The following is a 27,463-nucleotide window of genomic DNA, read 5'->3' on the forward strand; positions in this document are numbered from 1 at the left end:
AATTGTGGTCAGTACTGGACCCAGGGCCCATTCACAGAAAAAATGCTAGTCTGACACAGAGGAGACTCATTAGATTAATGAATTTCAGTGCGTCTACTTTGAGTAGCACGTAGTTGGAGACAACAGCACCCACTCTGTTGAGGGGTGAAGTTTTTGCTATTAGACAACTAAGTGAGAAGCTCTTGCCAACCAACTGAATCGCCGAGAGATCTACCACCTGGTTTGACAGGCGTTGGAAATGGGGGTGAGCTCTTGCACTCTGGGCTTTGGTCCCCTTAGCTCTCCTGGATGGGGGGGGGGGTTGTATGTGACTCCGTTTCCCGTAGCCTTCCTTCTCCCCCAAGCACAAAGTGGCATCCAATGTTAGACCTCCGCGGAGCGGACCCATTGAAATTGATGGACACAACTCCCTTGGGCCCCTGAATTTCAATGGGTCTGCTCTGAGCGAAATGGAGAGACCTCCCACGGGGCTGTGCCGAGACAGTTCACCTCTCTGCGGCCAAGGTGCCTCCCCACCACTGAAACGATTTCTCCTAGTTTCTGTTTTAAAGTATGATACAGTATTTACAGCATACAGAGCACAGGATGAGCAAGTGCATTGATGTGACTTGGTGAATACTGAAAAACGCATTTCCCACATGCCTTTCCCCTTAACTTGGCTCTGCCTTGCTTCGCAAATGGCTTACGGGTTGGTCCTGGGAAAGGAGCCTGGGTAGGGGAGACAGACTTTTCTTTCAGCCCTATCTGTTGAGGTGGAAGTTGCAGGCTTCTGGATTACGCAGAGCTCTTCAGCAGACAATCTTGCCATGTCTGGGGATGGCTTCCATGCCAGCTTGAAAGCTTGCACACTCTGTCAACAAGAAATGTTGGTGGGGCATTTCAGGTGCCCAGAATGTTGCAAGGGGAGGATGTGGAGGTGGAAAACTCTTGCCTAGATATAGATCTCCAGTGGCTATTTATTTCTATCGACTGATCTAGCTGTGAAGCATGCATGGGAAGCCGACCGAGCTCTAATTAATGACAACAGTCATAGTAATAAACATTGGTGGTGGGATATTTGTGAGAGTTACCTGCTTGCCACCCTTGTAGGCATTAGGATCAAAGCACGTGCAACCCTGTCTAGTCTCCTATTGGCAGAGCTGGGTCTGCGGTACATCAGTAGCCTGCCCCACTGCTTCAGGCAGCACAGCTCAAAGGGCACTTTCCTGCTTGAGAAGAGGAACACCTAAGGGGCCCGCTTTCCAATCATGGTAGAGGCAGGACAAAGACTTGGCTTGAAAGATGAAGAGGGAGATAGATACCTCCTGGTCCAACTCCAAATGAAGTCTTTTTCTTTGAAAGAGACCGCTTCGGAAGTGGATGGAGTGGAGAGCATCTGGCAATGTTCTGGACAACAAGGACAAAGGGATCATTCCAGATTCCTGTTTTACAGGGAGGGAATTGTTTTCAGCAGCAATTATAATTCACAGGAATAATTTCCATCCATTCTGAGATCTCTCTGATCCAAGACAGAGGGCCCCAAACCATTGCATGTACACCAACAGCATTAGATCACCCAAGTCACAAAGAATTGCAAAGAATCAACAGGAAGGGGGTGGGCAGGCGATGTCAACAAAGAACCAGCGATTCAACACCAGAATCCAATATTATTATTATTATTTTTAAAAAAGAATAAGTTGGGAGAGAAGCTGAATAGGCCAATTGAGGTGAATTACCAACAAATACAGTTCAGCACAAAACACGACTTTCATAGTGACAGATAAATCGTATTAAAAACTGTACTTTCGATATTGGTAAAGTTATATTATTATTTTTTTGTGGTTTTTTAAAACTTTTGTATTCGGCATGCAACAGTGCGGTTACACCTTTTTATTTTATTATATATATTTATATATATATATATATATGTTTTGTGGTATTTATTAAAATTAATGCTCTTTTTTTGTTAGGTTTTTTCCCAAAACTTTTTGTAAGTTCCTTTTTTTTCCTTTTCCTTTTCTTTTTTTTTAGAACTTTTAGTGTGCCCTGCAAAAGTTAAACATCACTAGAGAGAGAACCGATCAGCTGCTTCGTACGGAAACTTTTAAGTTTCTACGACTAAGACGGAAGGCGGGAGGAGGAGGAGGAAATGAAAGGCCAAGTGTCTGTTCGCACAGGGGCGTCTGGTGCAAGCGCCCGGTGCCCCTCGGCTCACCCTGCTAGTATTCGCTCAAGCTGTGCCATTTGGCGATCTGCTTCCTGGGGCTCTCGCACACTTCCCGCCAGTGTTCCACGCCGCCCGCCGTGACGCTGTGCGCTCCCAGGATCAGCCGGCCCACCACTTCGTTTTTCGTGGTGCGGTCGAAGTCGATGACCAGGAATTCGATGCTGACGTCCGGGAGGAGATCCACGGGGATGTCGTATATGAAGGATTCGTTGAAGACGGGGTTCAAAGTGCACTTCTTGACGTGAGTTTTCTTTTTGGCTATGCGCTTTCTGCCGTAGTACACGTTCACCTTGACGTAGGGGTCTGCAGAAAAGAAGGGACAGGAGCGAGCCAATAACACAGGCCGATAGCTGGCGGTATCACCCAAGCGGGATTTGGGGAGGACAGAACTCTGGGAATCCCCCTTCAGCAGAATGAGCAGGCGACCCCCCCCCTCACCCATGGTGAGATTGGCTCACCATGTTTATGAAGAAAGTGAAGAAAGAATAATGATGATGATAAAGTGTGGCTTGGTTGCCCCTGGCTTCCAACATATATAAGGCCTCAGTCCAGTATACCTGAAGGAGCATCTCCACCCCCATCATTCTGCCCAGACACTGAGGTCCAGTACCGAGGGCCTTCTGGTGGTTCCCTTGTTGCGAGAAGCCAAGTTGCAGGGGACCAGGCAGAGGGCCTTCTTGGTGGTGGCGCCCGCCCTGTGGAACGCCCTCCCATCAGATGTCAAAGAGAAAAACAGCTACCAGATTTTTAGAAGACATTTGAAGGCAGCCCTGTTTAGGGAGGCTTTTAATGTTTAATAGATTATTGTGTTTTATTTTTCTGTTGGAAGCTGCCCAGAGTGGCTGGGGAAACCCAGCCAGATGGGCGGGCTATAAATAATAAATAATGATAATAATTATTATAAAACATTAAAAAATGCTAACCATTAAAAAAAAATCCCAATACAGGGCTGCCTTTAGGTGTCGTCTAAAAGTTGTAGGGTCTCAGCTGGCATACCAGATGGAACTGGTAAACAGCTGCCCTGAATACATATGAATCATAGAATTGTAGAGCTGGAAGGGACCCCAAGGGTCATTCTAGTCCAAACCCTTGCAAACCGAGGTAGGGATGAGAAAGAGCTGCCTGAGACTCTGCAGAGAGCTCCTGCCAATCACTGGAGATTTTTAAGCAGAGGTTGGATGGCAATCTGCCATGGATGCTCCCTTCCAACTCTATGCTTCTATGAATCAATGTTTCTATGATTGTAGACAATGCTCGGAGCTCAGCCAGACCAAGGGTCTGATTCAGTATAAGGCAGATTCCTGGAGGAACGTGTGTCTCTCCAGATGTTGCTGGACTCCAACTCCCATCGTCCTTGACTTTTGGCCATGCTGGCTAGGGGCTGATGAGAGTTGTAGTCCATCATCAATCAAGAAGGCCACAGGCTCCCCCATCTCTGGCTTCTCGGCTTCTCTCATATGTTCCCGAGTTCTGGAACCGGGCTGAAGGTAAAAACATAATAAGACAGACCAAAGGTCCATTTAGTCTGGCCAGATGTCTCCAGGAAGCTCAGAACCTGGGCCTGAAGGCAACAGAATCTCTCCCATGATGTGCCCCTAAGAACTAGTATTCAGAGATAAACTGCCAATCCGCATGGAGGCTCCGTTTAGCCCTTGGCAGACCTCTCCTCTTCTAGGAATTTGTATGACAGCAGAGTTTCTGGAGCATGGGTGGGGACGCTGAAAAGCAAGTAGCTCAAGATGAGGCAAGCCAAACCATAACCCCAATCTCCTAAACGCAAGGTCGCTAACCCAAGAGACAGAGGAGAACGTTTTCCTCCCTGACATTCTGTTAGGGGTTTGTGAACCAGAGTTTGTGTTGAGGGAGGTAAATGAAAAATAAAGCAAAGCCACTGAACGTTGCGATCCTGGTCTGTGCAAGTCAGGGATGGAGAAATGCCAGACCAAGTCATGCTATCCAGCCCTCTGGAGTCTCTTCAGGCCACGCGCCCTCTTCCCAGGCCACACCCCTCACCAGCCCTGCTTGGTGCCTTCCTCGAGTGCTCTTTGCCTAGCTGGAATTTGTCCTCGAAAGGTATGAACAACAGATGGAGGATCAAGTTGCGTCCGTGGGAAAACCTCCGACTTCTGTGTTGCTAGGGAAGGGCTCACTGTGCAAAGGCAGAATTGTCACCGGCAATCTTTGCCCACTTTGCCCCTGGCCCCACCCGCCAGCGGCATCTGGCCCCTGGGAGGGAATCTGGCCCTCAGGCTGAAATAAAAAGGGTCCACACCCTTGATGCAGATTGAGACGCTAAGCTCTTCGGGGCTTTACACTGCAAACACCCTGGAGATGTTGGGGTGTGTTTTTTTTTTGTTTTTTTTAAGCTTAGGGCACTTCACAGTGACATCTTTTCAGGCTGCCACATAGAAGAGGGCAAAGAGTTGCTCTTTGCTGCTGTCCTGGCCAGGACTAGAACTAGTGGGCTTCAGTTGCAGGAGAGCGGATTTGGGGCAAACATTAGGAGAGAGGGATGGCTGCCTTCTGATCTCTCCAAGGATGAACAGGATTCACAAACTGGCTCAGTGATTACAAATGGGAGGGATGGAGAAACTCAGTTCAGTTTGCATTTAAAGGTGGACCTACGAAATCCGCGTTTTTTGAAACTACATGAATTGAAGCACAGCCATCCTTTGCATCTCTCCAAATTTTGCAGCACTCTGTGTTCTCCAACAATGTGTACGAAAATGCACGTACCGAGTGTGCATAAAAGTGGGGAAATTGCTTTGCAAAATGCATCTACAGTATTAGGCAAAGCTGCAAACAAAACTGGGTTTATTGGGGGTGGGAATTGCAGTAAAATGCTGACAGGTTTTCTCTTTTAAAAAAAACCAAATCGCTGCAGAAATGCAGGGAACTGAATTTAAGGTTGGGGGGGAATGAGAAACCGAGAGGAACCAAAATGAACAAATCCATCCCTCATTAAAAAGTAACACGAACAAAAGAGCGTTCAAAGGGGCACACAAGGAAAATAGGGAGATGAGGCGGAGTAAATAGCTTCTACCTGAGAGGCCGGTGATGTCCATCTTGGGCAGATGTCTCGCCTTCAAAACCACCACAGTCATCCTCTGGGCGACAGGATGGTAAGACAAGGAAACCTGCAGCTCCCCTCTGCTGACGCATTTCTGGAAAGAGATAAGGTCACACATCCTTAGAACGACAGACCCCAAGCAGCTCTGGCCACCCTCAGGTCCACCCATCCGCTTCTGCAAATGGGGTAGTCCTGAGGATGCATCGTCTAGAAAGGGTTGGCTGAAGGAAGCCAGTGGGGAAGGAGAGCATAAAAAGGCCCATCGAATCCAACATCCTGTTTCTACAGCAGTCAATATTATTATTATTATTATTTATTATTATTATTATTATTTATTATTATTAAATGGAACAACGGTCTGGCACAGTACAAGATCGCTTCCATATAGGTAACAGCAAGCTAGGTGGACCCTTGACCTGACTTGATATATGCCAGCTTCACATGTTCCTATTTAAAATCAGCTCTTTGTGCAGAACAATGAGGACTAGAATCTTGTATTTCTAGGGGAAGGGCTGTAGGTCAGTGGGAGAGCACCTGCTTGGAGCGAAAGACTTCCCAGATTCAATCCTCCAGGTAGGGCTGGGAGAGACCTGTCACCTCGCCTGCAACCGTTGAGACCCGCTGCTGCCAGTCAGTGTAGGTAACCCTGGGCTAAGATGACTCCGTATAAGGCAGCTTCCGATGGCCCACCTTTGAAGGGGACCAGAATCTTGACCTCTTAGGAAACAGCAACTTCACCACCACCACTTTAAAAGGCAGGTTCGAAATCGCCAGTGAACTCGGCAATCGGGGAGGGTGTGGCGTTTTATTGTTTACCTCCTCCGTGCTTCCGCTGTGCCCTTAAATGCTTTTCGGTGGTAGATGACTTGTCCGTAGTGAGTAGGTCATTTCTTCTTTTTTAAAGGAAAGACATGGCTGTCTTGAAAGGGAGTTAATACAGTGGAAATAAAACAGAGCCTTGCCAAGTGTTTTTAAAAAGCTGTTGTTAAGGCTGTGAATAGCAGGCCGGGTTGCCATGGCCGTCGTGTCCTAGATTCGGCATTTTGGGAACTGCCCGGGACTCTTGAGTTAACATTTGTCTAAAGCCAGGCCTGCTCCTTTCACTTCCTCCTGGAATCACAAGTGGAAAATGCCCAGTTTGGGCCAAACGACTCTTCGTCGTCTGCACTGTACAGGTGAAACTCGGAAAATTAGAATATCGTCTAAAAGTGCATTTATTTCAGTAATGCAACTTAAAAGGTGAAACCAATATATGAGATAGATGCATGACATGCAAAGCAAGATATGTCAAGCCTTTATTTGTTGTAATTGTAATTATTTGTCGTTAGGCGGGTCAATTATAAATGGAATGTAATTAATGAAATATAACAGCGGTGTTTATTTTTGTATTATTTTAACTATTTGTTTTATTACTGTGGAATTTCCAAAAGAAATAATTTATAAAAATTAAAAGAAAAAGAAAAAAAAAAAATTGCATTATTTATGCACTTTTCGACGATATTCTAATTTTCCGAGTTTCACCTGTATATTTAAAGCACTCTTCTGCTTATTTAAGCAGTCGTGGCTTCTTTCCCCAAAGAACCTTGGGAATTGTAGTTTGTTACAGGCATTGAGATTTGTTAGGAGTCGTCCCTACTCCCCTCACAGAGCTACTGTTCCCAGTATGGTTTAGCAACCAATCCCTCTTTCCAGGGAATTGTAGCCCTGTGAGGTGAATGGTGGAGTTTCATAACAGCTCTCTGTGCCCTTTACAAACTACAGCTCCCAGGATTCATTGGGGGGGGGAGCCATGACTGTGATCAAGGCTGGTGGGTGTTGGAGTCCAGCAATGTCTGTAAGGCATCGTGCTGGCTGACCCTGCTCCAGACAGGCGAACTAATATCAGTGTACTGGAAGAAGCAAAGATCACCAGTGTTGAAGCAATGATTCTTCAACATCAACTTCGTTGGACTGGTCATGTTGTGCGGATGCCTGTTGATCGTCTTCCAAAGCAACTACTCTATTCCGAACTTAAAAATGGAAAGCGTAATGCTGGTGGTCAACAAAAGAGGTTTAAAGACTGTCTCAAGGCAAATCTTTAAAAAATAAACACTGACAACTGGGAAACACTGGCCTGCGAGCGCTCCAGTTGGAGAACAGCCTTCACCAAAGGTGTCATGGGCTTTGAAGACACTCGAACTCAGGACGCAAGGGAGAAATGTGCTAAGAGGAAGGCACGCTTGGCAAATCCAGACTGTGATCAACTCCCACCTGGAAACCAATGTCCCCACTGTGGAAGGACGTGTGGATCCAGAATTGGCCTCCACAGTCACTTACGGACCCATTGTTAAAACCGTGTTTATGGAAGACAATCTTACTCGGCTACGAGTGATCGCCAAAGAAGAAGATGATTTCACTGTAGGGGCACTGTCAGGAAACATGCATGAGGCTGGTTTGGATGTCGCCCAAAACACGAGACGGACCCTCTTTCCTTCCCTCATCCTCGGTGATTCCCCCTTCCCAGCCTTTCCTGTAGTTTATTATGGGCACTGAGATTTGTTATGAAACCCCCTATTCCCCTTGCAGAGCTACAAATTTTTTGGCGTGGGGGGGAGGGGGCAAGGTTGATTTTGAGCTATTTCTTTAGGGAAATCGGGGGGAAAAAACACTGCCGAAATGGGTTGTCGTATGTCCGGATTTCCCCGGACATTTTGCAGATTTCTGCCCGGACACTGCTTCTGACTACAGTATTCTGGGGCTCCAGATGTATGGCAAGGGCAGCGGGGCTGCCCTTGAAACTGTCCCAGAAACTCCAGCGGGTGCAGAATGCCGCAGCGAGGCTCCTCACAGGGTCCCTGCCATGGGAGCATATTCACCCAGTGCCCTTCCAGTTGCACTGACTCCTGGTGGAGTACAGGGTCAGATTTAAGGTGCTGGTTTTGACCTTTAAAGCCCTTTACGGCCTAGGACCCACGTCCTTATGGGACTGTCTCTCCCGGTATGCCCCGCGGAGGACCTTAAGGCCAAAAACAGTAATACCTTAGAGGTCCTGGGCCCAAAGGAAATCAGATTAGCCTCAACTAGAACCAGGGCCTTCTCAACACTGGCCCCGACCTGGTGGAATGCTCTGTCTCCTGAGACCAGGGCCCTGCGGGACCTGATTTCTTTCTGCAGGGCTTGTAAGACAGAGTTGTTCCGCCTGGCATTTGGCCTGGAGCCTGATCCCCTCCCCCATTTTCCCTTTCTTTTCCCCTTTTGTATGAGGCTGCATTTTTAATTTTTAATTTCATTTTGATGTATTTAGTCTTGTTGTTGAGTTGTATTTTAACCAGTTGTTTATATATTTGGTGTTAGCCGCTCTGAGCCCAGCTTTGGCTGGGGAGGGCGGGGTATAAATAAAATTTGACTGGTGCCAGAGCTGGAAATGAATGGGGCCATCGCTTCTCCCTCTCCTTCTGTCACCCCCTTTTCCCTTCCCCCCTCTCTCTCCTTTTGTCACACTTTCTCCTCCTGTCTTCACAAGTGTCTGAACTGACCGCTGCCACAGGCTGTACTCCCCTCCTCATTCCATTACTAGTTTTAATTTTCCTTGCCATATTTTCTCTCCCTCCTCTTCTCCCATTGAACTCTCTTCCTACACGCCCATGTATGCACGCACGCTAAGGTCAATGCCCTTCCAAACCTCTCTGCCCAGCTTTTGGGAGCATAGGAAGCTGCCTTTCACTGAGTCAGACTACGGGGCCCACCCAGCTCAGTTCTGTCCACACTGATTGGCAGCGGCTCTCCAGAGTTTGAGGCAGGGGGACATTCCCAGCCCCACCTGGAGATGCTGGGGATAGAACCTTGGACCTTGTGACAGTTGCTCTACCACTGAGCTACGGACCCATGCTGGCTAGCGGCTGGTGAGAAACATAGTCCAACAATATCTGGAAGGCCATGAGCTCCTCATACCTGCTTTACGTCTCTGTTGTAAGTGCATCCCTGTAAGTGTGATCCTTGATTGGCTGGGACATGTGTCTAGGAGAGGAGTGTGGAAGCTGTGGCTCTCTAGGTGCTGCTGGACTCCATTCCTCATGATCTCTGACCCGTTGGCTGTGCTGGCTGAGGCTGATGGGAATGATTGCCCAAAAACATCGAAAGGGAGAAGGCAGAATAGGGGAGCCTTCATTCAGCTTCCCGTTGTCTCAAGGAGCTCTCCCTGGTCCTGAAAGATGTGATTCCAAACTGCTTGCCTGTAACTCACTTTCCTACCCCTCTCTGCATCATAAGAACAGCCTGCTGGCCCGTCTCTAGTCCAGCATCATGTTTTCCCAGTGGCGAAGCCCACAAGCAAGACATGGGAACATTTCCAATTCTCAGCCGCCGGAATAACTGCATGCCAGTCGTTTTCTGTTCCAGTGCCGATTGCTTTCTGACTTTGCTCGAGGGGATCCTCAGACCAGCTAGAACAGGGCAATAGTTGCCGCTTAGAAGCCAGGCAGAAGCAAGGGAAGCTTAACCGCCTAGAAAGCCCGACAGCAAGACACAGCAGCTGGTTTACGAGCCCAAATTGTGCAGAGAGGTGTGTCATCCCATTGAAGCAGGATTTATGTATTTATTTGAAAGCCACCCATCCTGCCTAATTAAAGAAATGTCTAGACAACTTAAAGCAGAAGCCTAAGATCTGCCAGAGGAGCTTTCTTTTGTGCCAAAGATGGAGAATCTCTGGTATGGCCCTCCAGACCTCTCCAGCTGGCCATTGGGTCTCTCTACATGTGCTCCTTATCTGGATTCCTGCTTTTCACCCTCCCACAGTGCATCTGCCTGGTTGGAATAAGCCTTTGAACTCTGCTATTCCTTTTTACTTGCCCGGATGGAGGATGGGGGTGGGGTGAGTGTAGAGAAGCAGCCTACTGTACAAAGGAAACCTTTGTTGCTTTGCCCACTTTTGCCTCTGGCTCTGCCTGCCCTTGGGATGTGGCTCCCAGAAGGATGCTGCTGGACTGCAACTCATCCCTGACCATTGGCCCCTCTTGCAAGGGCTGCTGGGAGTTGGAGCCCAACAGCATCTAAAGGGCCACAGGCTTCCCATCCCTGCAGCAGACCACAAAAGCAGAGGAAGCTGCCTTATGCAGAGTCAGAGCTTTAGCCCATCTAGTTCAGTATTGTCCGCACTGACCTGTAAGGACTATCCAGGATTTCAGATGCAGAATCTCTCCCAGCCCTATCTGCAGATGCTGGGATTGAACCCGGGACAGATTCTCTGCCACTGAGCTATTCCCTTCCCCCAAATTCTGCCTGTTACGTTTGTTTGGGAGCTAAGCACACACACAGGGGGGGGGGGGACACAATAGATTGTATATTGCCTGAGCAAAAATCCACATCCTGTTTATCTGTCGTAATGTAGCCCAGTTTCCCAAAGCGCCCTCCTCCATAGTGCTGATCTGGCTGCTTTCCAGCTACCACTTTGAAGGCGGCTGACCCCAATCCTTGGTCTGATTACTGTCCTTGCCAGCTCTGCGCTTGTTTGCATTATTGCTCGAGCTCCCGGGGAGTCTGCCGCTTCCGCTGGCTGGAACAATGCCTTGCAAAATCCCACCTTACAGAACAGATGTTCCTCCTCCTCTTTAGAGAAGGAGACATGCCCAGAAAACTGGAATCGCGCTGTTCTGAGCGTGAGATGCATCCCCTCACGCAGAACCCAGCGGAATGCAAGGAATCTGCAGTTAGGAAAAGATGACAAGGTCCTTTTAGACCAGCCAGAAAAGGCCTGTGCTGGGACAACCTGTGCTCTCTTTAGATCTCCTCGGAGCAGCCCCTGTTGCTGCTGTGGTGAACTTTTGCCTTGTCTCAAATTCTCAGTGGTGCATAGTTAATACTTGTTCCCCAACAGCACAAAATCAAACTATAGAATTCACATCCACACGAGGCAGCGATGGCCACCAACTTGGATGGCTTTCAGAGAGGATGAGACAAGTCTGTGGAATGCTTTCCCCAGGGAGACCTGCCTGGCGCCATCCCTTTCGGCCCCTGGGAGCCAGGCTGAGACCTTTTGTTTACTCAGACCTTTGGTTATTTAATGTTGCCTCATACAGTGGTGCTCATCTTTCAGTTGGGGGTGGCTAGGACTTCTCCTTATTAATATGTCACTGGGTGAGCATCTTACGCATTTTGTATTGTTCCTGGTTTTCTTCTTTTATTTATTTATTCTGGTTTCAGATCGTTTTTACGTGTTGCATTTTATCCTATAAAGCGTCACTCTTTTTGTATAAAGCGGCTGGTGGGTGTAATAACCGGAGCTGCTGAAGCTGCCACATAATATTCGGTATGCATTTGTAAGAAAATCCATCTTTTACTGGGGTTACATCCATACTTTGGAACTCCCTGCCTGTCAACAGGCGCCTTTGCTGCACTCATTTCAGCACCTGCTAAAAACATTCTTTCGGCACATAAAATCTGTGTTTTAATCTGCTTTTTAGCTTATTGTTGATTTTAATTATTATTGAATACTTTAACTTGTATTTTACTGTATAACTGTATGCTGTGTAAATATGACTGTATTTTACTAGTAAATTCATTGTTTTATTCGTTTTGTGAACCGCTTTGAGGTTGATGGGTGTTAGGTTTTTGGTTTTTTTTTTACAATCAAGCAGGATATAAATTTTGTGAAATGAAATAAACGAAAAATTCACTAAGGATCAGGCTATCACTGGTTCCTAGCCATGATGGCTGCCTTCTCCCTGTAGTGTTGGTGGCAGTCTTCTAGTTCATAGTTCCAGGTGGGGAGAGTCTCTGCTGCGCTCAGACCCTGCTTTTGGGTTTCCTTCCCTTTAGTGTAGTAATTCCCACCATCCCTGACTACTGAGCTGTAGTCCAACAACATTGCATTAAGGCATCTGTTTGGTTGCTGCTAGAACAGGGTGCTGGACTTGTGAGGGGCAGTCCTGGTCCATGCCACAGACCAGTTTCCCCTCGGCTCTTGCATCAGCACACCTGTCTTGTGGGTCCTACCAGCAGGTACAACCCCTACTGCTGGCTCCCAGCCCCCCACCCCACTCGCTTGGGCACCAACGGCGAGGACAGGGCATGAAGCAACATAAGGGCGTGCTTAGGGCATCAAGGGAAGGAGGGCACCACATAAATTTTCCATTGCCAGATTTGCTACGGTGCAGCTGAACCAGGTTCCACGAAAAAGGCTCCCGCAACAGATGAAAAAATTACATACAAATATTACAAACGATTCGGCTGGCTGTCCATTTTCTCCGTTGATGCATATTTAAAAAATACCAACAGAACAACTATGAAACAAGGCAGGCAAGATGCCTTATCTCTACTAAGTATAGAAGCAGATGTGTTACGTAAGGATCTGATCAAAGACTTTGCAATTAGAAAAATGAGGAGAATTTTTTAAAGTATAAATCAGGTGAAAGCATGCAAAAATAAACGTTATTTTCCATCATACTGTAGGCTTCTTTTTGGAAAATCATTTTCTAGTTTGTTATTGTTTATATTTTGAATTTGATATACAGTATAAGGGGGTGCCAAAATTGTTTAAGTGCCTAGGGCCTCTAAAGGTCCTGTGCGAGGAAAGGGAACTTGGACAGTCCCCCTAGTGAAACCCCGGGTCCCAGCTCTCCTACCTGTATATTCCTTTTGATTATCTCCCTGGTGAGCTGGACCTTCCCTGTGCTTGGGTCCACCCCGGCGAGGGGCACCATCACCTCCCCGATGACGTCGTCTCGAGAGAAGCGGTCGAAGCTCAGCACCAGGAAGTGGAGGACCAGGTCTTGGAGCTGGCTGTAGGGGATCCCGTAGAAAGTGAAGGTCTCATCAAAGACGGGGTCCAGCGTCTTGCGGAGGACACGCGTCTTCACCCGGTGCCTCTTGTCGGGCAGGATTGTCATCTTGATGTAGGGGTCGGAGCCTTGGCTTTGCTCGTCCATGACGGGCAACCCACGGGCTTCTTGGATGGTCACGACCAGAGCTTTCTTGGGGAAGTTGTAGTCCACAGAGAATGTCAGCGTCCCCAGAGTGACCTCTTCTTCCGGGGAAGAGGGAGAGGAAGTCTTGCTGCCCGCCGGAGTCAAGCTCTGGTCCGGGCTCAACTCGTCCCCGTAATCGACTTTGATGGGGAGCTGGTTGACGCAGGGAGCTGCGCTGGAGATCCTGTCAGAGCCCACCAGGCCAGCTTCTGCCGCGTCCACCAGAAGGTTGCCTCTTCCGTCTTTCCTGGCAGCTCCCGTCTTGTCTCGCCGGATCCGTATGATTTTCTTCTTGTTAGTCAGGGTCTCTGGGTAGATGCTGATGCCCTTCAGCATGTGGATGAACTTGTAAGGGGGGGTCTTGTGCTTCTTTTCTGCGTGCTGGTGGCAGCATGTCCACACAAAGACCGTCATAGAGACGGACACCACTAAGACAGTGGCGCCAATCAGGCCCGCCACGATCGGGGAGACATCTGTGAGTGGGGAAGAGTGAGGTGGAGAGGAATGGGGAAGGGAGAGGGGATAAATCAGTAGTTCCCGAACTTTTTTGAGCCATCGGCTCCTTGGTTTCCATAAACTCATCCCCACTAGGGCTGGGCAACATCTGGTTTCCAACACTGCGGTATCTCACCAGCTAAACATCGCGATATACAGATATATCACAATGCCTGAAATAAGGGCTGAGCTACGTAAAGGCATTGGCTGGCTTCACAGTTTCCCCCACATCGTGGTTTTTTTGCATAGCACCCTCCCCCACCCACATCCTGATTTGCGATATATTGTCAAGCCTAAAATTACGAAATCAATATCATGACATAGATTTGAAACTGGATTTGGACGATATATCAAAAAAGCATTATTCAGAACACCAGTTTGCATGACTTGCTAAGGAAGATAATAGCACCATAACATTGAGAACAGTAACAATTAATTGCACATTTATTCAAAATCTAATTAAAACTATTTAGGTTAATTAATTCAACAAAATTAATGAACTTGATCCACAGATACCGGCTTTTCAAAGTCTGGTAGTCATTTACACCTTCAGCACCCCCTTGCCGCCCATTTGCTTCTTTGGGCTGCCATAGGCAATCCCACCACCCCCTTTGGGGACCACTGAGATGGATAATTTATTCAGCCAGCTGCTCTTTATTTATCCTGAGCTCCAGATGAGGGAAGTCTCCCTGGGGCAGCTCACAAATATTAGTAATAAGACAGTCCTTGCCCCCAGGTTTTAAAGGCTACGTGCACCCGTTACATTTAAATCACATGCCTTCCCCCAAAGAATCCTGGGAATTGCAGTTTAGCCTTCACAGAATGGCAGTTCCCAGCTATCTATAACAAACTACAGTTCCCATGATTCCTTTGGGAAAGCCGTGTGCTCTAAATGTATGGCATGTTCAGCCTTCAAAGACATGGCACATTCTTTCCCTCAAAGAATTATGGGCGCTGTAGTTAGTTAAGGGTTGCTGGGAATTACTGTATAACACTGTGAGGGGTAAACTACACCGCTCAAATTCTTTAAGGGACAAAATGGGCTTTAAAAGGTATGGTGTGGGTGAGACTGCAGGGCCGTGCAGTGGGGCAGGAGGCAAAACACAGACCCTCCAAGTGTCCCTATTTTCCAGGGACAGACCCAGATTTGCTGAAGCTCTCCCTGTTTCTGATTTTATCCCGGAATGTCCCACTTTCCCTTAGGACGTCCCTGTTTTCATTGGAGAAATGTCGGAGGATATGGAGTTATCTGACCCCCCGAGCCATCTGAAGGCAGCTCTGTATAGGGAAGTCCTTAAATGTTTAATGTTTTAGTATTTTTTAAATATATATTGGAAGCTATCCAGAGTGGCTGGGGCAGCCCAGTCAAATGGGGGTGGGGGTTATAAATAGTAAAACGATGATTTTGATGATGATGGAATAGGATGCCCCTATTTTCATTGGACAAATGTTGGTGGGTATGTAGCCAGGTACACTTGCCCCAGGCCTCGGAGGGGTAAGTCAACTGGTGGAGGGGGGAGGCGGTCATCAGGGGCTTGCCGGACTTACGCTGTCGTGTCAAGAATGCCCTGTGCTTCCCACCCAACTGGGGACTCCCGCCCTAGGCCTCAGACAAGCTCTGCATGGGCCTGTGTAAGCCTTTCAAGTACCACAAGACTCTTAATATATCTTTTAAAGCTGCATACACCAGTGGTTCCCAACAGGTGGTCCGGGGACCCCCAGGGGTCCGTGAGCTATGCCAGAGGGGTCCGCAAGATACTATTAGAATAAAAAATATATTAAATATATTTCGTATGATAACAGATTTTTTGTTTTGGCCGCTTCCTGCATGAGCAGAGTCTAGCGCAAAACTAGAATTAGATAGAGGCAGTAGTTCTGCTGTATGCCGTTAGGTGGTGCTTTACAAACACTACTGTTTTGCAAAGAGGCAGCGCGCGCATTCTACTAACGCTCACCTCCCCAAGATGCTTTGCGCGCGTCGGCTTCATTTGTGCGCTACCGCGCAGGTACCCTGTCTTCTCCATTCCCCTCCCTCCTCCCTGGCGCACGCTGCCTCTTTGCAAAACAGTAGTGTTTGTAAACAAAGCGTTGTTTTTCGCGGAAGCTACAGTTCGCGTAGTTAAAAATGGACCGTTGGTTAAAAAGTGGTTCGTTAAAACGACAAAGGCCTACAGATGAAGAGGAAGATAATGCATTTGATGTTCAAGCAAGTAAGTCAGTGACTCGAACCTTGCATCAGCACGCAAGGACTACAAGAAACTTGGAGATAAGGCAATGAAAAAGATCCTTCCATTTGCAACGACATATCGGTGTGAGCAAGCATTTTCTTCCATGTGTTTCATGAAAAACAAAAATAGGAATCGGCTCGACATGCAGTCGGATTTCAGAGTGAAAGTTTCAAGTTTGGAACCTAATATTTCAGAAATAATAGACTCAAAGGACAGATTTAACTCATCTCATTAAGAACTGAAAATTAAAACTAACTGTATACTGATGGAGTACTCTGTTGTAACTGTAAAAAACGTATAAATATAAAATATAAAAAGACTCTTAATTTGGCTCTCACTTTTTAATTTTAGGATTAGGAATTAATGGGGGTCCTTGTCACAATAGCGGCTCGATGAGGGGTCCTCGAGAAAATTTTGTTGGGAACCCCTGGCATACACACTTATGCCTTTAAAGCCTATTCAAAGCATGCTTTACTTCCGCCAAGCATTCTGCACACTACGTGTCGTCTGATAAGGGTTTCTGGGAATTGTAGTTCTACAAGGGGTAAACCGCAGTGCCCAGAACTCTTTGAGGGAAATAATGTTCCCGGGATAGCTCAATCGGGAAAGCATGAGACTCTTAATCTCAGGGTTGTGGGTTCGAGCCCCACATTGGACAAAAGATTCCTGCCTTGCAGGGAACGGACTAGATGCACGTATTTTAAGTCAGCGTTTCTCAACCGCTGGTTGGTGTGCTGGGAGACGCTGGCGACGAGAAGGGCGATTTGCTGCCCTGTCATGTGACTGGTGGCCGCCATTAGGAGCGCTGACCTGCCGGAAAGGAAGCCGGCCGGGTCACGACGGGGGCGGGGCGAGCGCAGCTCTCAACAGCCACCACCGCGGCTGTTTGTCTCGCTCTCGCTCCTCTTGCTGGCGGTGCCCGGGAGTTTTTTGGTCGGCGCAGGAGTGAGCGGCCTCTTTGGCAAGGAGTCCTGCAGAAGGTGAGGTGCTCTTCTTGCTAGCCCAGGGGTCGGCAACCCGCGGCTCCGGAGCCGCATGTGGGAGCCTCAAAAGGGAGCCTCACCAAGAAGGCCCAGCCCACACAGACAGGGACCGATCGGAGGTCGGTCCGTCGTTTGTTCCCTTCCGCTGCAGAAACTCCGCCGCCGTGGCTGCGCACACGGGGAGAAGGCGGCGAGTGGCTCCACCAAGGACATAATGCAGAACAGACCCGCAAAGGAACCCCTCAACAGTCTTTTGCCATTAAACTCCAACTTTTACACCATGCACTTTTTGCACCTGTGTGTGTAATGATTACGTCTCCCCTCCAAACTAAACTAAATATAGGGCGGCACAGAGTTGGTGTGCCGCGGGATTTTTTTTTCATAGAACAAGTGTGCCGTGGCCCAAAAAAGGTTGAGAAACACTGTTTTAAGTACACTTAATTAGCATACACAGATATGCTGATGACACAACCCTCGTGGCAGAAAGTGAGGAGGAATTAAAGAACCTTTTAATGAGGGTGAAAGAGGAGAGCGCTAAATATGGTCTGAAGCTCAACATAAAAAAAAACTAAGATCATGGCCACTGGTCCCATCACCTCCTGGCAAAGGAGAAGGGGAAGAAATGGAGGCAGTGAGAGATTTTACTTTCTTGGGTTCCATGATCACCGCAGATGGTGACAGCAGTCACGAAATTAAAAGATGCCTGCTTCTCGGGAGAAAAGCAATGACAAACCTAGACAGCATCTTAAGAAGCAGAGACATCACCTTGCCTACAAAGGTCCGTATAGTTAAAGCTATGGTTTTCCCAGTAGTGATGTATGGAAGTGAGAGCTGGACCATAAAGAAGGCTGGTCGCCAAAGAATTGATGCTTTTGAATTATGGTGCTGGAGGAGACTCTTGAGAGTCCCATGGACTGCAAGATCAAACCTATCCATTCCTAAGGAAATCAGCCCTGAGTGCTCATTGGAAGGACAGATCCTGAAGCTGAGGCTCCAATACTTTGGCCACCTCATGAGAAGAGAAGACTCCCTGGAAAAGACCCTGATGTTGGGAAAGATGGAGGGCACTACGAGAAGGGGACGATAGAGGACGAGATGGTTGGACAGTGTTCTCGAAGCTACGAACATGAGTTTGACCAAACTGCGGGAGGCAGTGCAAGACAGGAGTGTCTGGCGTGCTATGGTCCATGGGGTCACGAAGAGTTGGGCATGACTAAACGACTAAACAACAACAACAATAATTAGCATATTGATTGTTAAAACCCCATATCAATCGTTTTTATTGTTTATGTAGAGAATTATGCAGAAATTCTGGTTTAATATGCTGCCTCTTTGCCATAAATAAACATGGACTGGCTGATGGGCCAGATAACCCTCAGGGTCTCTTCCAACTCTGTGATTCTATGATTCTAAATGTGCTTTAAAGAACAGTGTGTACAGAGCCTTATTATGAGTGCAGAATACACACACAGACACACATAAATATATGCACTGGTGGGATTTAGTATGTGTGAGTAGGGGATTTCATACCGCTCTCCATGCCTCTAGCTATGAGAAGGTAACCATGGAATTTAATGCTCAAGTCATAACACACAAAAGGGTGACCTCAGCTGTTCTGATGACATCACCCAGATTAACTCAGTGCCTCTTGTTTGTTGGAGAGAACAGAAAGGCCCGGTTATTGCAAGACACGGCAAAGCAAGCCTGGAAGTGATGCGGGGTGTGATTTATTTATTTTTCCTGTGGAAATCATTTGGAATTCTTTTCCCCAGTGCTTTAATTTCCCTCCGATTCCTGCCCACCCCCTCGCCCCAGGCATTTAATAAATTCATCAGTAACAATGAACAGGAGCCAGCTGTGAATATATTAGGCAAGCGTAGCAGTTTCCAAGCCTCCCCCCCCAAAAAAACCCCTGTTTACTAAAGTAAGGTGAATATACTAAATTAGTTCACTCTCTAAGGCAGGCATCCCCGAACTTCGGCCCTCCAGATGTTTTGGACTACAATTCCCATCTTCCCCGACCACTGGTCCTGTTAGCTAGGGATCATGGGATCAAACTGCGGCCCTCCAGATGTTTTGGCCTACAACTCCCATGATCCCTAGCTAACAGGACCAGTGGTCGGGGAAGATGGGAATTGTAGTCCAAAACATCTGAAGGGCCAAAGTTTGGGGATGCCTGCTCTAAGGCATTCAAAAAATTTCCTGTGCAAATTACCCTAATTTGCAAGGGATGGGGGTAGAAATTCCAGAAAATACACACTGGTGCAGGAGGACACCCCCTTCTAAAACAAAAACAAAACCATTAAGAGTAGAGCAGGCAGGTGAAAAATAATTAGGGGATACTTTATCCCCCTAGAACGGGTCACCAATGGAGGGGCTGTAACTCAGTGGCAGAACTTAAGCTGTGTATGCAGAAGGGTCCCGGGATTGATCCTGGCACCTCTAGGTTGGGTTGGGAGATGCCCTCACCTGAAACCTTGAATCTCTAAAATTCAGGATTTGCATAACCAGGGTTTTTTTTTAAATAAAGGAAACATGGAAAACAGATGTTGTAAACAAAACCTGCCCTTATTCCCTTATGGGGTGCACAAGAGCCCTTATAGAGTCCTTTGTAGGTTCTCCATCGGTAGGAGAAAATAACAGAGGCAAAGCAGCTAGTAAGCCTGATTTTATTAAAGCTGTTGCAACAGGGTGCTCCCCTCGCATGCAGGAGAGAGGAGGAGGACCCAGAACAAAGGTGTGCAAGCCTTAATATAGACATTTTAAATTGCCCGCCCAGGAGTCCAAGACCACCCCTCCATCCATCATCCATCCATCACAGAAGGGGTGTAGCCCAAGACCACCCCCCAAATACATCATACCTACATCACAGAAAAGGTGGTCTACAACAGAAAACTGAGTGCGTTGTTTATCTCCTGTCTGGCAGTTTACCTGTTAATGGTCACTTGATTGGATTACCTGGGGAGCCTGGCCAGTCTTTTTGTAATGATAAATATGGTACTTAGGTACTGAGCCAGGTTACAGGCTCACACTATTCATACACAGACATACCCTTAAGACAGACCTTGAGATTCCTGTAGATACTGCTCTCTTTTGCATGGGTAGTGTCATTTTGGCTAAATAAATAATAGGCACTCACAGCCTGGGTATTGGCAATAGAGGGAATGATGATAAATAATGTGTATATATGGCTTGGGCCCAGGTTGCCCGAAGGACGGTACAGTATCTCCCTTTATGAACCTGCCTGGGTGCTAAGGTTCTCTGGTGAGCACCTCTCAGTTCCCATCAACATCACAGTTGGTGGTGACACGAGACAGAGCCTTTTCTGTGTCTGCACCCATATTGTAGAATTCCCTCCCAAGAAAGGATAGGCTGGCTCCTTCCTTGTTATCTTTCTGCTGGCAAGCTAAGACCTTCCTGTTCTGACAACCAGAGTGCAGATGATGATGATGATGATCAATGGGCCATCGGCGTTTTAACATTGGCTCTAAACGCGTTTCATATTGCATTTTAATTTATTGTTTTTAACTAATTTTCATTGCTTTGTATTTTATAATGACGTTTTCAAGATTTTGTAAGCCTTCTTGAATCCCAGCTTGGGAGAAAGGCGGGATATAATTACATTAGACAAGCAAACAAACAAGCACACTCACTCACACAAATCTGCATTCAAGAATGGTGCTCACAAAACCCCCAAAACTCCCCAATATCACATTCACTTGCACAAACCCATGCAGCCCTTACGGCAACACGTCACAGATGGAAACATGAGCGATCTTGTGTGCATTCTATGATTCTATGTGATTCTGTTATCACCCCCCTATTCTCAGCGTATCTCTCGCTCCCTGACACCGCTCCCCCCCCCGCATACACACTCCCAAACTGCATCTTCTTCAAGTCTCTTCACTGCTTTTATTATAACAATTTGCATTTTGTTTCCACACACACACACAAACACACACACACACACAAAAACCCAACCCAACCCGGCCCACTTAAGAAAGCTTTAACAGAATATTTAGCTTCACAATGGATCTGGTTGTACTTTGCACAGAACAGCTGCAATTGCAACACATTCAGCAGCCTTCGCTATCTGGATGGGCAGCTACAGTTGCTGACATTTTGTCTCCATGCATGAACATTAGAATTAAAACGCATCTGTGCCTCACCATCCTGGACAATCAGAGATAAAACTTCTAGAAACCCAGTAATTCCCCCCAAATGCAAAATAAGGACAGCATTATTATTATTGTTGTTATTATTTTTTTAAAGACAGTTACCAGAAATTATGGGCTGTCCCTGATATATATAAGGCCTGCTGGAATGCATTCTACCAATATTTTCAGACTGTTGGTCCATCATCTTGGCTCTGAGCTGTCTAGCACTAACTGCCAGCAGCTCTTCAGAATTTTCATTAGCGGAACATGCCCTAACTGGAAATGTTGAGGAATGAGTCTGGAACCTTCAAAACAGGTGCTCCGCCACTGACCTATGCAGTTCCCTTCTTTTGAAAACTGCCCAAAGCCTGAGCATCTTTTCAGAACTGCTATTGGGGATAGATTTTGGCAGCTAAGTTGGACAGAGACAGCAGCATTTGTTTGCACCTTCTGTATACGTAATCAAACCATGCACATGGCCCTTTGTAACTTTTGTGTGTTTTTTTAAAAAGGCCTTCTGACTGTAAGGCAAACGTTTTAGTGTGCGGAACGAGGAGCAGCTACAACTGCAGACCCTCCAGGTGTCTCTATTTCCCAGAAACAGTCCGGGATTTACAGAAGCTGTCCTGGTTTCTGATATGATCCTGGAATGTTTCGCTTTTCCTTAGGATGTCCCTGTTTTCACTGGGAAAATGTTGGAGGGTGTGGACTTACATTACCCCCCATGAGCCAAGGAGATAAGTAACTATACAACTTTTAGAAGACATCTGAAGGCAGCCTTGTATCGGGAAAAAAATTAATGTCTCATGGTTCATTATGTTTTAATATATGTTGGAGTAGCTGGGGAATCCCAGTCAGATGGGCAGGGAATAATAATAATAATAATAATAATAATAATAATAATAATAATAATGGGGCATCCCTATTTTTATTAGAGAAATGTTGGAAGTATGCAATTGTCTAGTGTTGTAATTCCACCATAACAGACACCAGTCTCCCCCGGGACCCTCCAGATGTTGCTGGACTCCAGCTTCCATCATCCCTGACCACTGGGCCATGCTGGCTGGAGTTAATGGGAATTGAAGTCCAACAATATCTGAAGGGCCCCAGGGTGGAGAAGACTGTCGGAAACAATACTGGTTTTCTGTGATTCAGTGGCTATGTGCAATCTTGCGCATGCCGACTCAGAAGAACGTCCTGCTGAGTTCAGTGGGACTTACTCCCAGCTAATAAGAAATATGAGTGAAGACTAGATTTCCTTAGGAGGTGTGTGGATGTATGTGCAGGTGCCTGATTGTGTCTGTGTTTGCAAGCCGTAGGTCAGGGGTAGAGCACCTGCATGCAAGCAGAAGGTCCTAGATTTAATCCTCAGCATCTCCAGGTCAGATTGAGAATTGTCCCCGGGCCTGAAACCCTGGAGAGCTGCTGCCAGTCAGTGTTGTGACTCTGTACAAGTTAGCTTCCTATGTTCCTGTGAGACAATATTGCAGGGCGCCTGTCACTCCTGCAGCAATGAATTAAAATGATAGGGGTGTAAAACAGAAATCTTGAATATACCTGCACTGTAAACATCTGCAACAAAAAAAGGGGGGGGAGGCTGGATACTAAACTGCCAACCTCCAAAGCCACCCCCATTTCACAACTCCCATAATAACAATAATAATCCCCCATATACATTTTGAAACCCCTCAAGCAATATCCTCAGTGACGTATGCACAGTCTAATTGGGGACACGTACTAACATCTGTCTAATCCAGCCTGCTTCTCTTTCAATCCACTTCAGCCATTCCGTCATTAACAACTGGGGTTGCCTCTCTGCTATCTCAATGCACATTTATACATGCTGTGGAGACCAGCTTCCACATTAGTAACTGCAAGGCCAGAGCCAGGTGCTTATATTTATTCTGGAAAAACTAAATCCAGAATTTAAAACCCTGTGATTTTTTTGTTGTCGTTGTTGTCGTTCACGTGACTTAACCGGGCAGAGAGGATGCTATCACTTCTGCATTAAATAGTTAGCTTTGGGGCTGTAGCACAACACAGCCTTCCACCCCAGAGGACAATAAAAGGCTGCACTTTTGGTGATAAAAAATAAATAAACCAGAGGGGTTTAATTAACATAAAGCATTCCATACTGGCCTAACAAACGCAGGCAACCTTGATCCTCTCTCTCAGAATTGCCATTGTGTGGCAGCAGATGTGTTCAGCATCACATGTGTGCACATTAGAATTAGAACATGAAATAAGCTGACTTCACTGCACACAGGACAGGTACATTTGTAATACAAATCAAAGGTCCGCAAACACGTCTGATGATCCTATTCTATTTACATTACAGTATATTTTGGGGTGGGGGTGGGGAATTAATAGCTTTATTTCCCTCCCCTTTCTTTTATATTCATGCCCCTGCCAGAAACTTTGCTGCAACCTGGCAAAGAGGAGCTGCCATGGGGATAGTCCCTGTGGCTCCTTATTGCAAGGATTGGAGCGGACAGATGTTGAGAGACAGTTTAAATATCCACTGTTGGATGGATGAGAAGGAACCATGATCCCTGGCATAGATGAGAGGCCTCAAACTTCTCCCAGAGGTAACACCCCAGGGAGTCTCAACAATGGAGGTGGGGGCAGCTGCTAGGGTTAGGAAGTTATTTGGTGTCTCTGACCAACCCCTCCATGCATGGGGTGCAATTATATGGGGTGGCTGGGCCAGGTTACAGACTAGGGTCTGTGTGGTTTGCAAGCAACGACTTGAGTGAATTTGGGGGTGGGGTGGGAGCGAGGAAAATAAAGCTCTTAAACTCCATATTTTGCTTGCTCCACAGCCTCTGCAAAAAGGGGGTGCATTGAACAAAGGCTGCTTTCTTGCCCACCCTCCCCTCCAAGCTATCTGGGGGCTGGGGCGCTGCCTGGCCCGGAATAGACATCACGTCATCCCGCCCTCCTCCTAGCCACCACAATGTGCACCTGCTCCCTCCTTCCGTTACACCCACCTCCAGCCCCCCCACAGGAGGAGATCAGGCCAGAGGGCAACGCCTTGCCGCCTCCCCATCCACCCACCCCACGTGTGTCCCTCTCTAAGCATCTCTTCAAAGGGCTCGGATCTGCCCCTGGCACTGACCCAGTCCGCTCCCAAGGCCAGGCACGCCCGTGCAAGGAGAGAGTGGGGGCGGGGAGATGGGAGAGCCGGGGAAGAGCAGGCGAAGACGAATGATGATGGCATCGGGGATTGGAAAGCCCGGAGGAGACCTGGCCCCGGATTTGGGAGCTGTCATGTGCTCCCACCTCCTCACAGGGTGGCTGATGTGAAGATTTCCACACTGCCCAAATGCTGATGGGGATTTTGTGTGTGTGTTTGTGTGTGTGTGTGTGTTTTGAAGGGAAGTGGAATACTGAGTGATGCTGGGCATTGCTGGCCGCGCGCGCGGCCGCGCGCGCATGTTGGCCAATGCTGTCAAAACCCAGACAGAGAAGTGTAGACTGGAGGATTATTATTATTTAAATGAAATTAATGGGAATAAGGGAACCAAAGAGGCGTGGGAAGCAAGGCGGCAATCTGGCCTTTGAGGCTGAAATCCTATAGCCCTCCTCGCTTAGGAGCAATGAACTCAGCGGGACTTCCATGGATCGGATCGCGCAGTCCGGGGGGGGTATTTCCCAAACTGCGTGTGGGCTTCTTTGAACGCCTTCTTATCCTAATCTTGCAACGGGCTAGTGAGGGAGGAGGAGAGAGAGATTTCCCCCTGTGGATCAGCGTTGGCGATCGGTTCGTGAGCGTGCGCCCTGCTAATGCCGCGCGTTATTTGCGCGACTGAATGGTGCGGGTGCCAGTAAGGATGTGGAGAAGCTGTTAAAAAAAACAACCCCAAAAAACCCCCCACCACCCCGGAGATGGAGGCCAGGTGGTCGTGTGACGCTGGTGGTGGCGATAGTGTCTCTTTGACGGCGCAAACAAGGCCCTCTCTGGCAGCTGAGCGCGCTGGTGTTTGTAGATGTGCCAGTTGCCACAAGCAAGGATAGAAGGGGAGGCCGGGGTAGGGATGGGACGCTTGCCAAGGCAGAATTATGGTGGCGGGCACGGCCTGAGAGGGATCCGACGAGGGTGGCGGTGAGATCAGGAGGCCCAGGGAGGCCCGGTGTTTTGCGCTGGGGAGCGGGTGGAGGAGGGGACGGCCAAGGCAAAGAGAAACGGGGCGGGGGCGGGAGAGGGAATTGCGCAGCAGCAGCCTCCCACGGGCCCCACTCACCGAAGCTGGGGCGGACACTGGCGATCTCTGCCATGGCGGCCCGCGACTGGAGCGGCGGCGACGGCCCGGTGCGCGCAGGGAGGCCCCTTCAGCGGATGCGGCGGCGCTTCTGCCGCGGCCCTGAGGATGCTCCCGACTCCGAGGGATGCAGAAGCTGGCGACTGGTCCTGATGCAGCGCTAGCTCCGCCCACTTCGAACGATCCCCGGGCGAGGCCACGCCTCCTCCTCCTCCTCAGAGCGGCGGCCGAAGCGAGAGAGCGAGAGGAAGCCACGCCCACCGTCGCCTCGCCGAACCCCTCCCGGCGGTGACTCGGCAGAGCGGCTCGGCTGCTGTCTAGCAGGGAGGGCGGGTCGCTTGCGGGGCTTGTTTGTATCCCGCCGGCACCCCCGCTTCGCCAACCCGACCTCCCTCCGCCCGAGGTTTCTGAGTGGCGTGTAGCGGGGGAGATGCAACCGATCGTTATTTACAGTATAAATGTGGAGAGAGAGCCCTTTGCAAAACGTTGGTCTAAAATATTAACGATTATTATGTGTTTTCAGGATTCATACATACTTTGCTATACTGTGCATTCATATTGTGGACTGATGACGTTGTACAGGCGGGTCCTCGTCCTGGGATTCCTTTTAGTTGTTAACAGAATATATTAAACGGCTTTTAAATTCCTATTTATTGCCCGAGTCGTATCCATAAATTTCTTCTCATTGCTCCTCAATCCACCTGTTCCACAAGGCCCTTTGCTGATCTAATTATAAGGCAATCCTAGGCATATTTATTCAGAGTAAGCCCCATTGAGTTAAACGGGTTTTACTCTCAGGTAAGTGTGCATAGTATTGGCAGCATCACTCGCTGCACAATCTTATGCATGCTTATTCAGCAGTAAATCCCACTGTGTTGAGGGAATCTGTGAACCACCCTGAGATCTAATGATGAAGAGTAGTATATCATAAACAAATTTTACCCCAAACTATGTCTACTCAGAAGTAACTCCCACTGAGTTCAATGAGGCTTATTCCCAGGTAAATGGGGTTAGAAACTCAGCCTTTGTGTGCACAGAATTGAAACTAGCAGGCATGTTTACTCAGAAGTATGAGTGCATAGGACTTCCGCCTTAATTTTAATTTCAAGATATAACCAAACTGTGTATCTGTAATAGCATTTGCTCAGTCTTCTCTCCCTCACTAGTGCTTCTGTTTCCTCACTGCCTGTATTTTAGATTTTAAGCTTGGGGTGTGTGTGTGGAACTTGCCATCTGCCCTGCCCTTTATTTCCTCCTCCTCATCCACCAACGGTATTCAGTAGCTGGATATATTATATGGGTATAGGCATGGAGAAGGACTGTACCTCAGTGGGTAGAGCACCTGCTTTAAATGCAGAAGGCCCCACATTCAATCCTCAGGCTGGTAAACACTCCCACCTAAAACCCTGTAGACTAGAGCTACATGGAACAATTGTCTTATGTAATATGAAGGCAGCTTCCTATGATCCTAGAAGCTGCACTGTTGCCACTCTGCCTGGCTAGCTGCCCTCACTGAGCCTCGGAACAAGTTTTCCTTGATCATCTAGAAATACATTATTTCACATTGATACTATATACCATAGCTGCTAAGTTATCCCTTTTTAAAAGGGATTTTCCCTTATGCTGAATAGGCTTCCTCGCGAGAAAAGGGAAAACTTGGCAGCTACCGGTATGACTATATACATTATATAATAATATAGAATGCTTTGTGTGGTTCTCCAATTCCACTTTGGACGCACCCACTACTGGAATAGGACCCTCAGAGGACTGGCCGACAGCAAATGAAGCCATTCAGGCCAAAACAAGATAGCCTCCTTTCCTATAATAATTACTGTACTGTAATAATGTATAATATCTTGCGTTTTATGCCCCGACCACATTGCTTCTGTCAACTGCCCCTAAACATAACCACTGCAGAAGTAATTTTATGAAAAATTATTTCACCGACAGCAGTGTTGGTTTTAAGCAACTCTTTAACCGGCATATGGAAATCAGATTAGCTTTCACAAACAATGCCATCCCTTCATTGTGCTGGATCCATCTAAAGCACATTAGTTCCTTCAAAGAATTCTGGGAACTCTTATTTGGCGATCACTCGTAGCCGAGTAAGATTGTCTTCCAT

General features: G+C 47.6%; 2 protein-coding genes across 2 annotated transcripts in view; one reads left to right on the forward strand and one right to left on the reverse strand.

Annotated features, from left to right (window-relative positions):
• Nucleotides 1-137: 137 nt before the first annotated feature.
• Nucleotides 138-25,498, reverse strand: SYT11 (synaptotagmin 11). Its single transcript, XM_060269623.1, has 4 exons — nt 25,324-25,498; nt 12,875-13,689; nt 5,244-5,370; nt 138-2,509 (listed from the first exon to the last, which is right to left on the reverse strand). The coding sequence occupies exons 1-4, from the start codon at nt 25,355-25,357 to the stop codon at nt 2,199-2,201; spliced, it is 1,287 nt and encodes a 428-aa protein (XP_060125606.1). The 5' UTR covers nt 25,358-25,498; the 3' UTR covers nt 138-2,198.
• LOC118076269 (GON-4-like protein) overlaps nt 2,325-27,463 on the forward strand; it is a 73,562-nt gene continuing 48,423 nt past the window's right edge. Inside the window, exon 1 of the mRNA XM_060269620.1 lies at nt 2,325-2,447. The gene's annotated coding sequence lies outside the window, so the exon portion shown is untranslated. The remainder of the gene's footprint in view (nt 2,448-27,463) is intronic.

This window comes from Zootoca vivipara, chromosome 17 (assembly GCF_963506605.1).
Source record: "Zootoca vivipara chromosome 17, rZooViv1.1, whole genome shotgun sequence".
Lineage (NCBI taxonomy): Eukaryota > Metazoa > Chordata > Lepidosauria > Squamata > Lacertidae > Zootoca > Zootoca vivipara.

Bases quoted from the DNA above. Each gene is read 5' to 3' on its own strand.
- SYT11 (XM_060269623.1), bottom strand. From the start codon at position 25,357: ATGGCAGAGATCGCCAGTGTCCGCCCCAGCTTCG. The intron at 13,690-25,323 runs GTGAGTGGGGCC...CCCCACTCACAG, and splicing joins CAGTGTCCGCCCCAGCTTCG to ATGTCTCCCCGATCGTGGCG. The intron at 5,371-12,874 runs GTAGGAGAGCTG...ATCTCTTTCCAG, and splicing joins TAATCAAAAGGAATATACAG to AAATGCGTCAGCAGAGGGGA.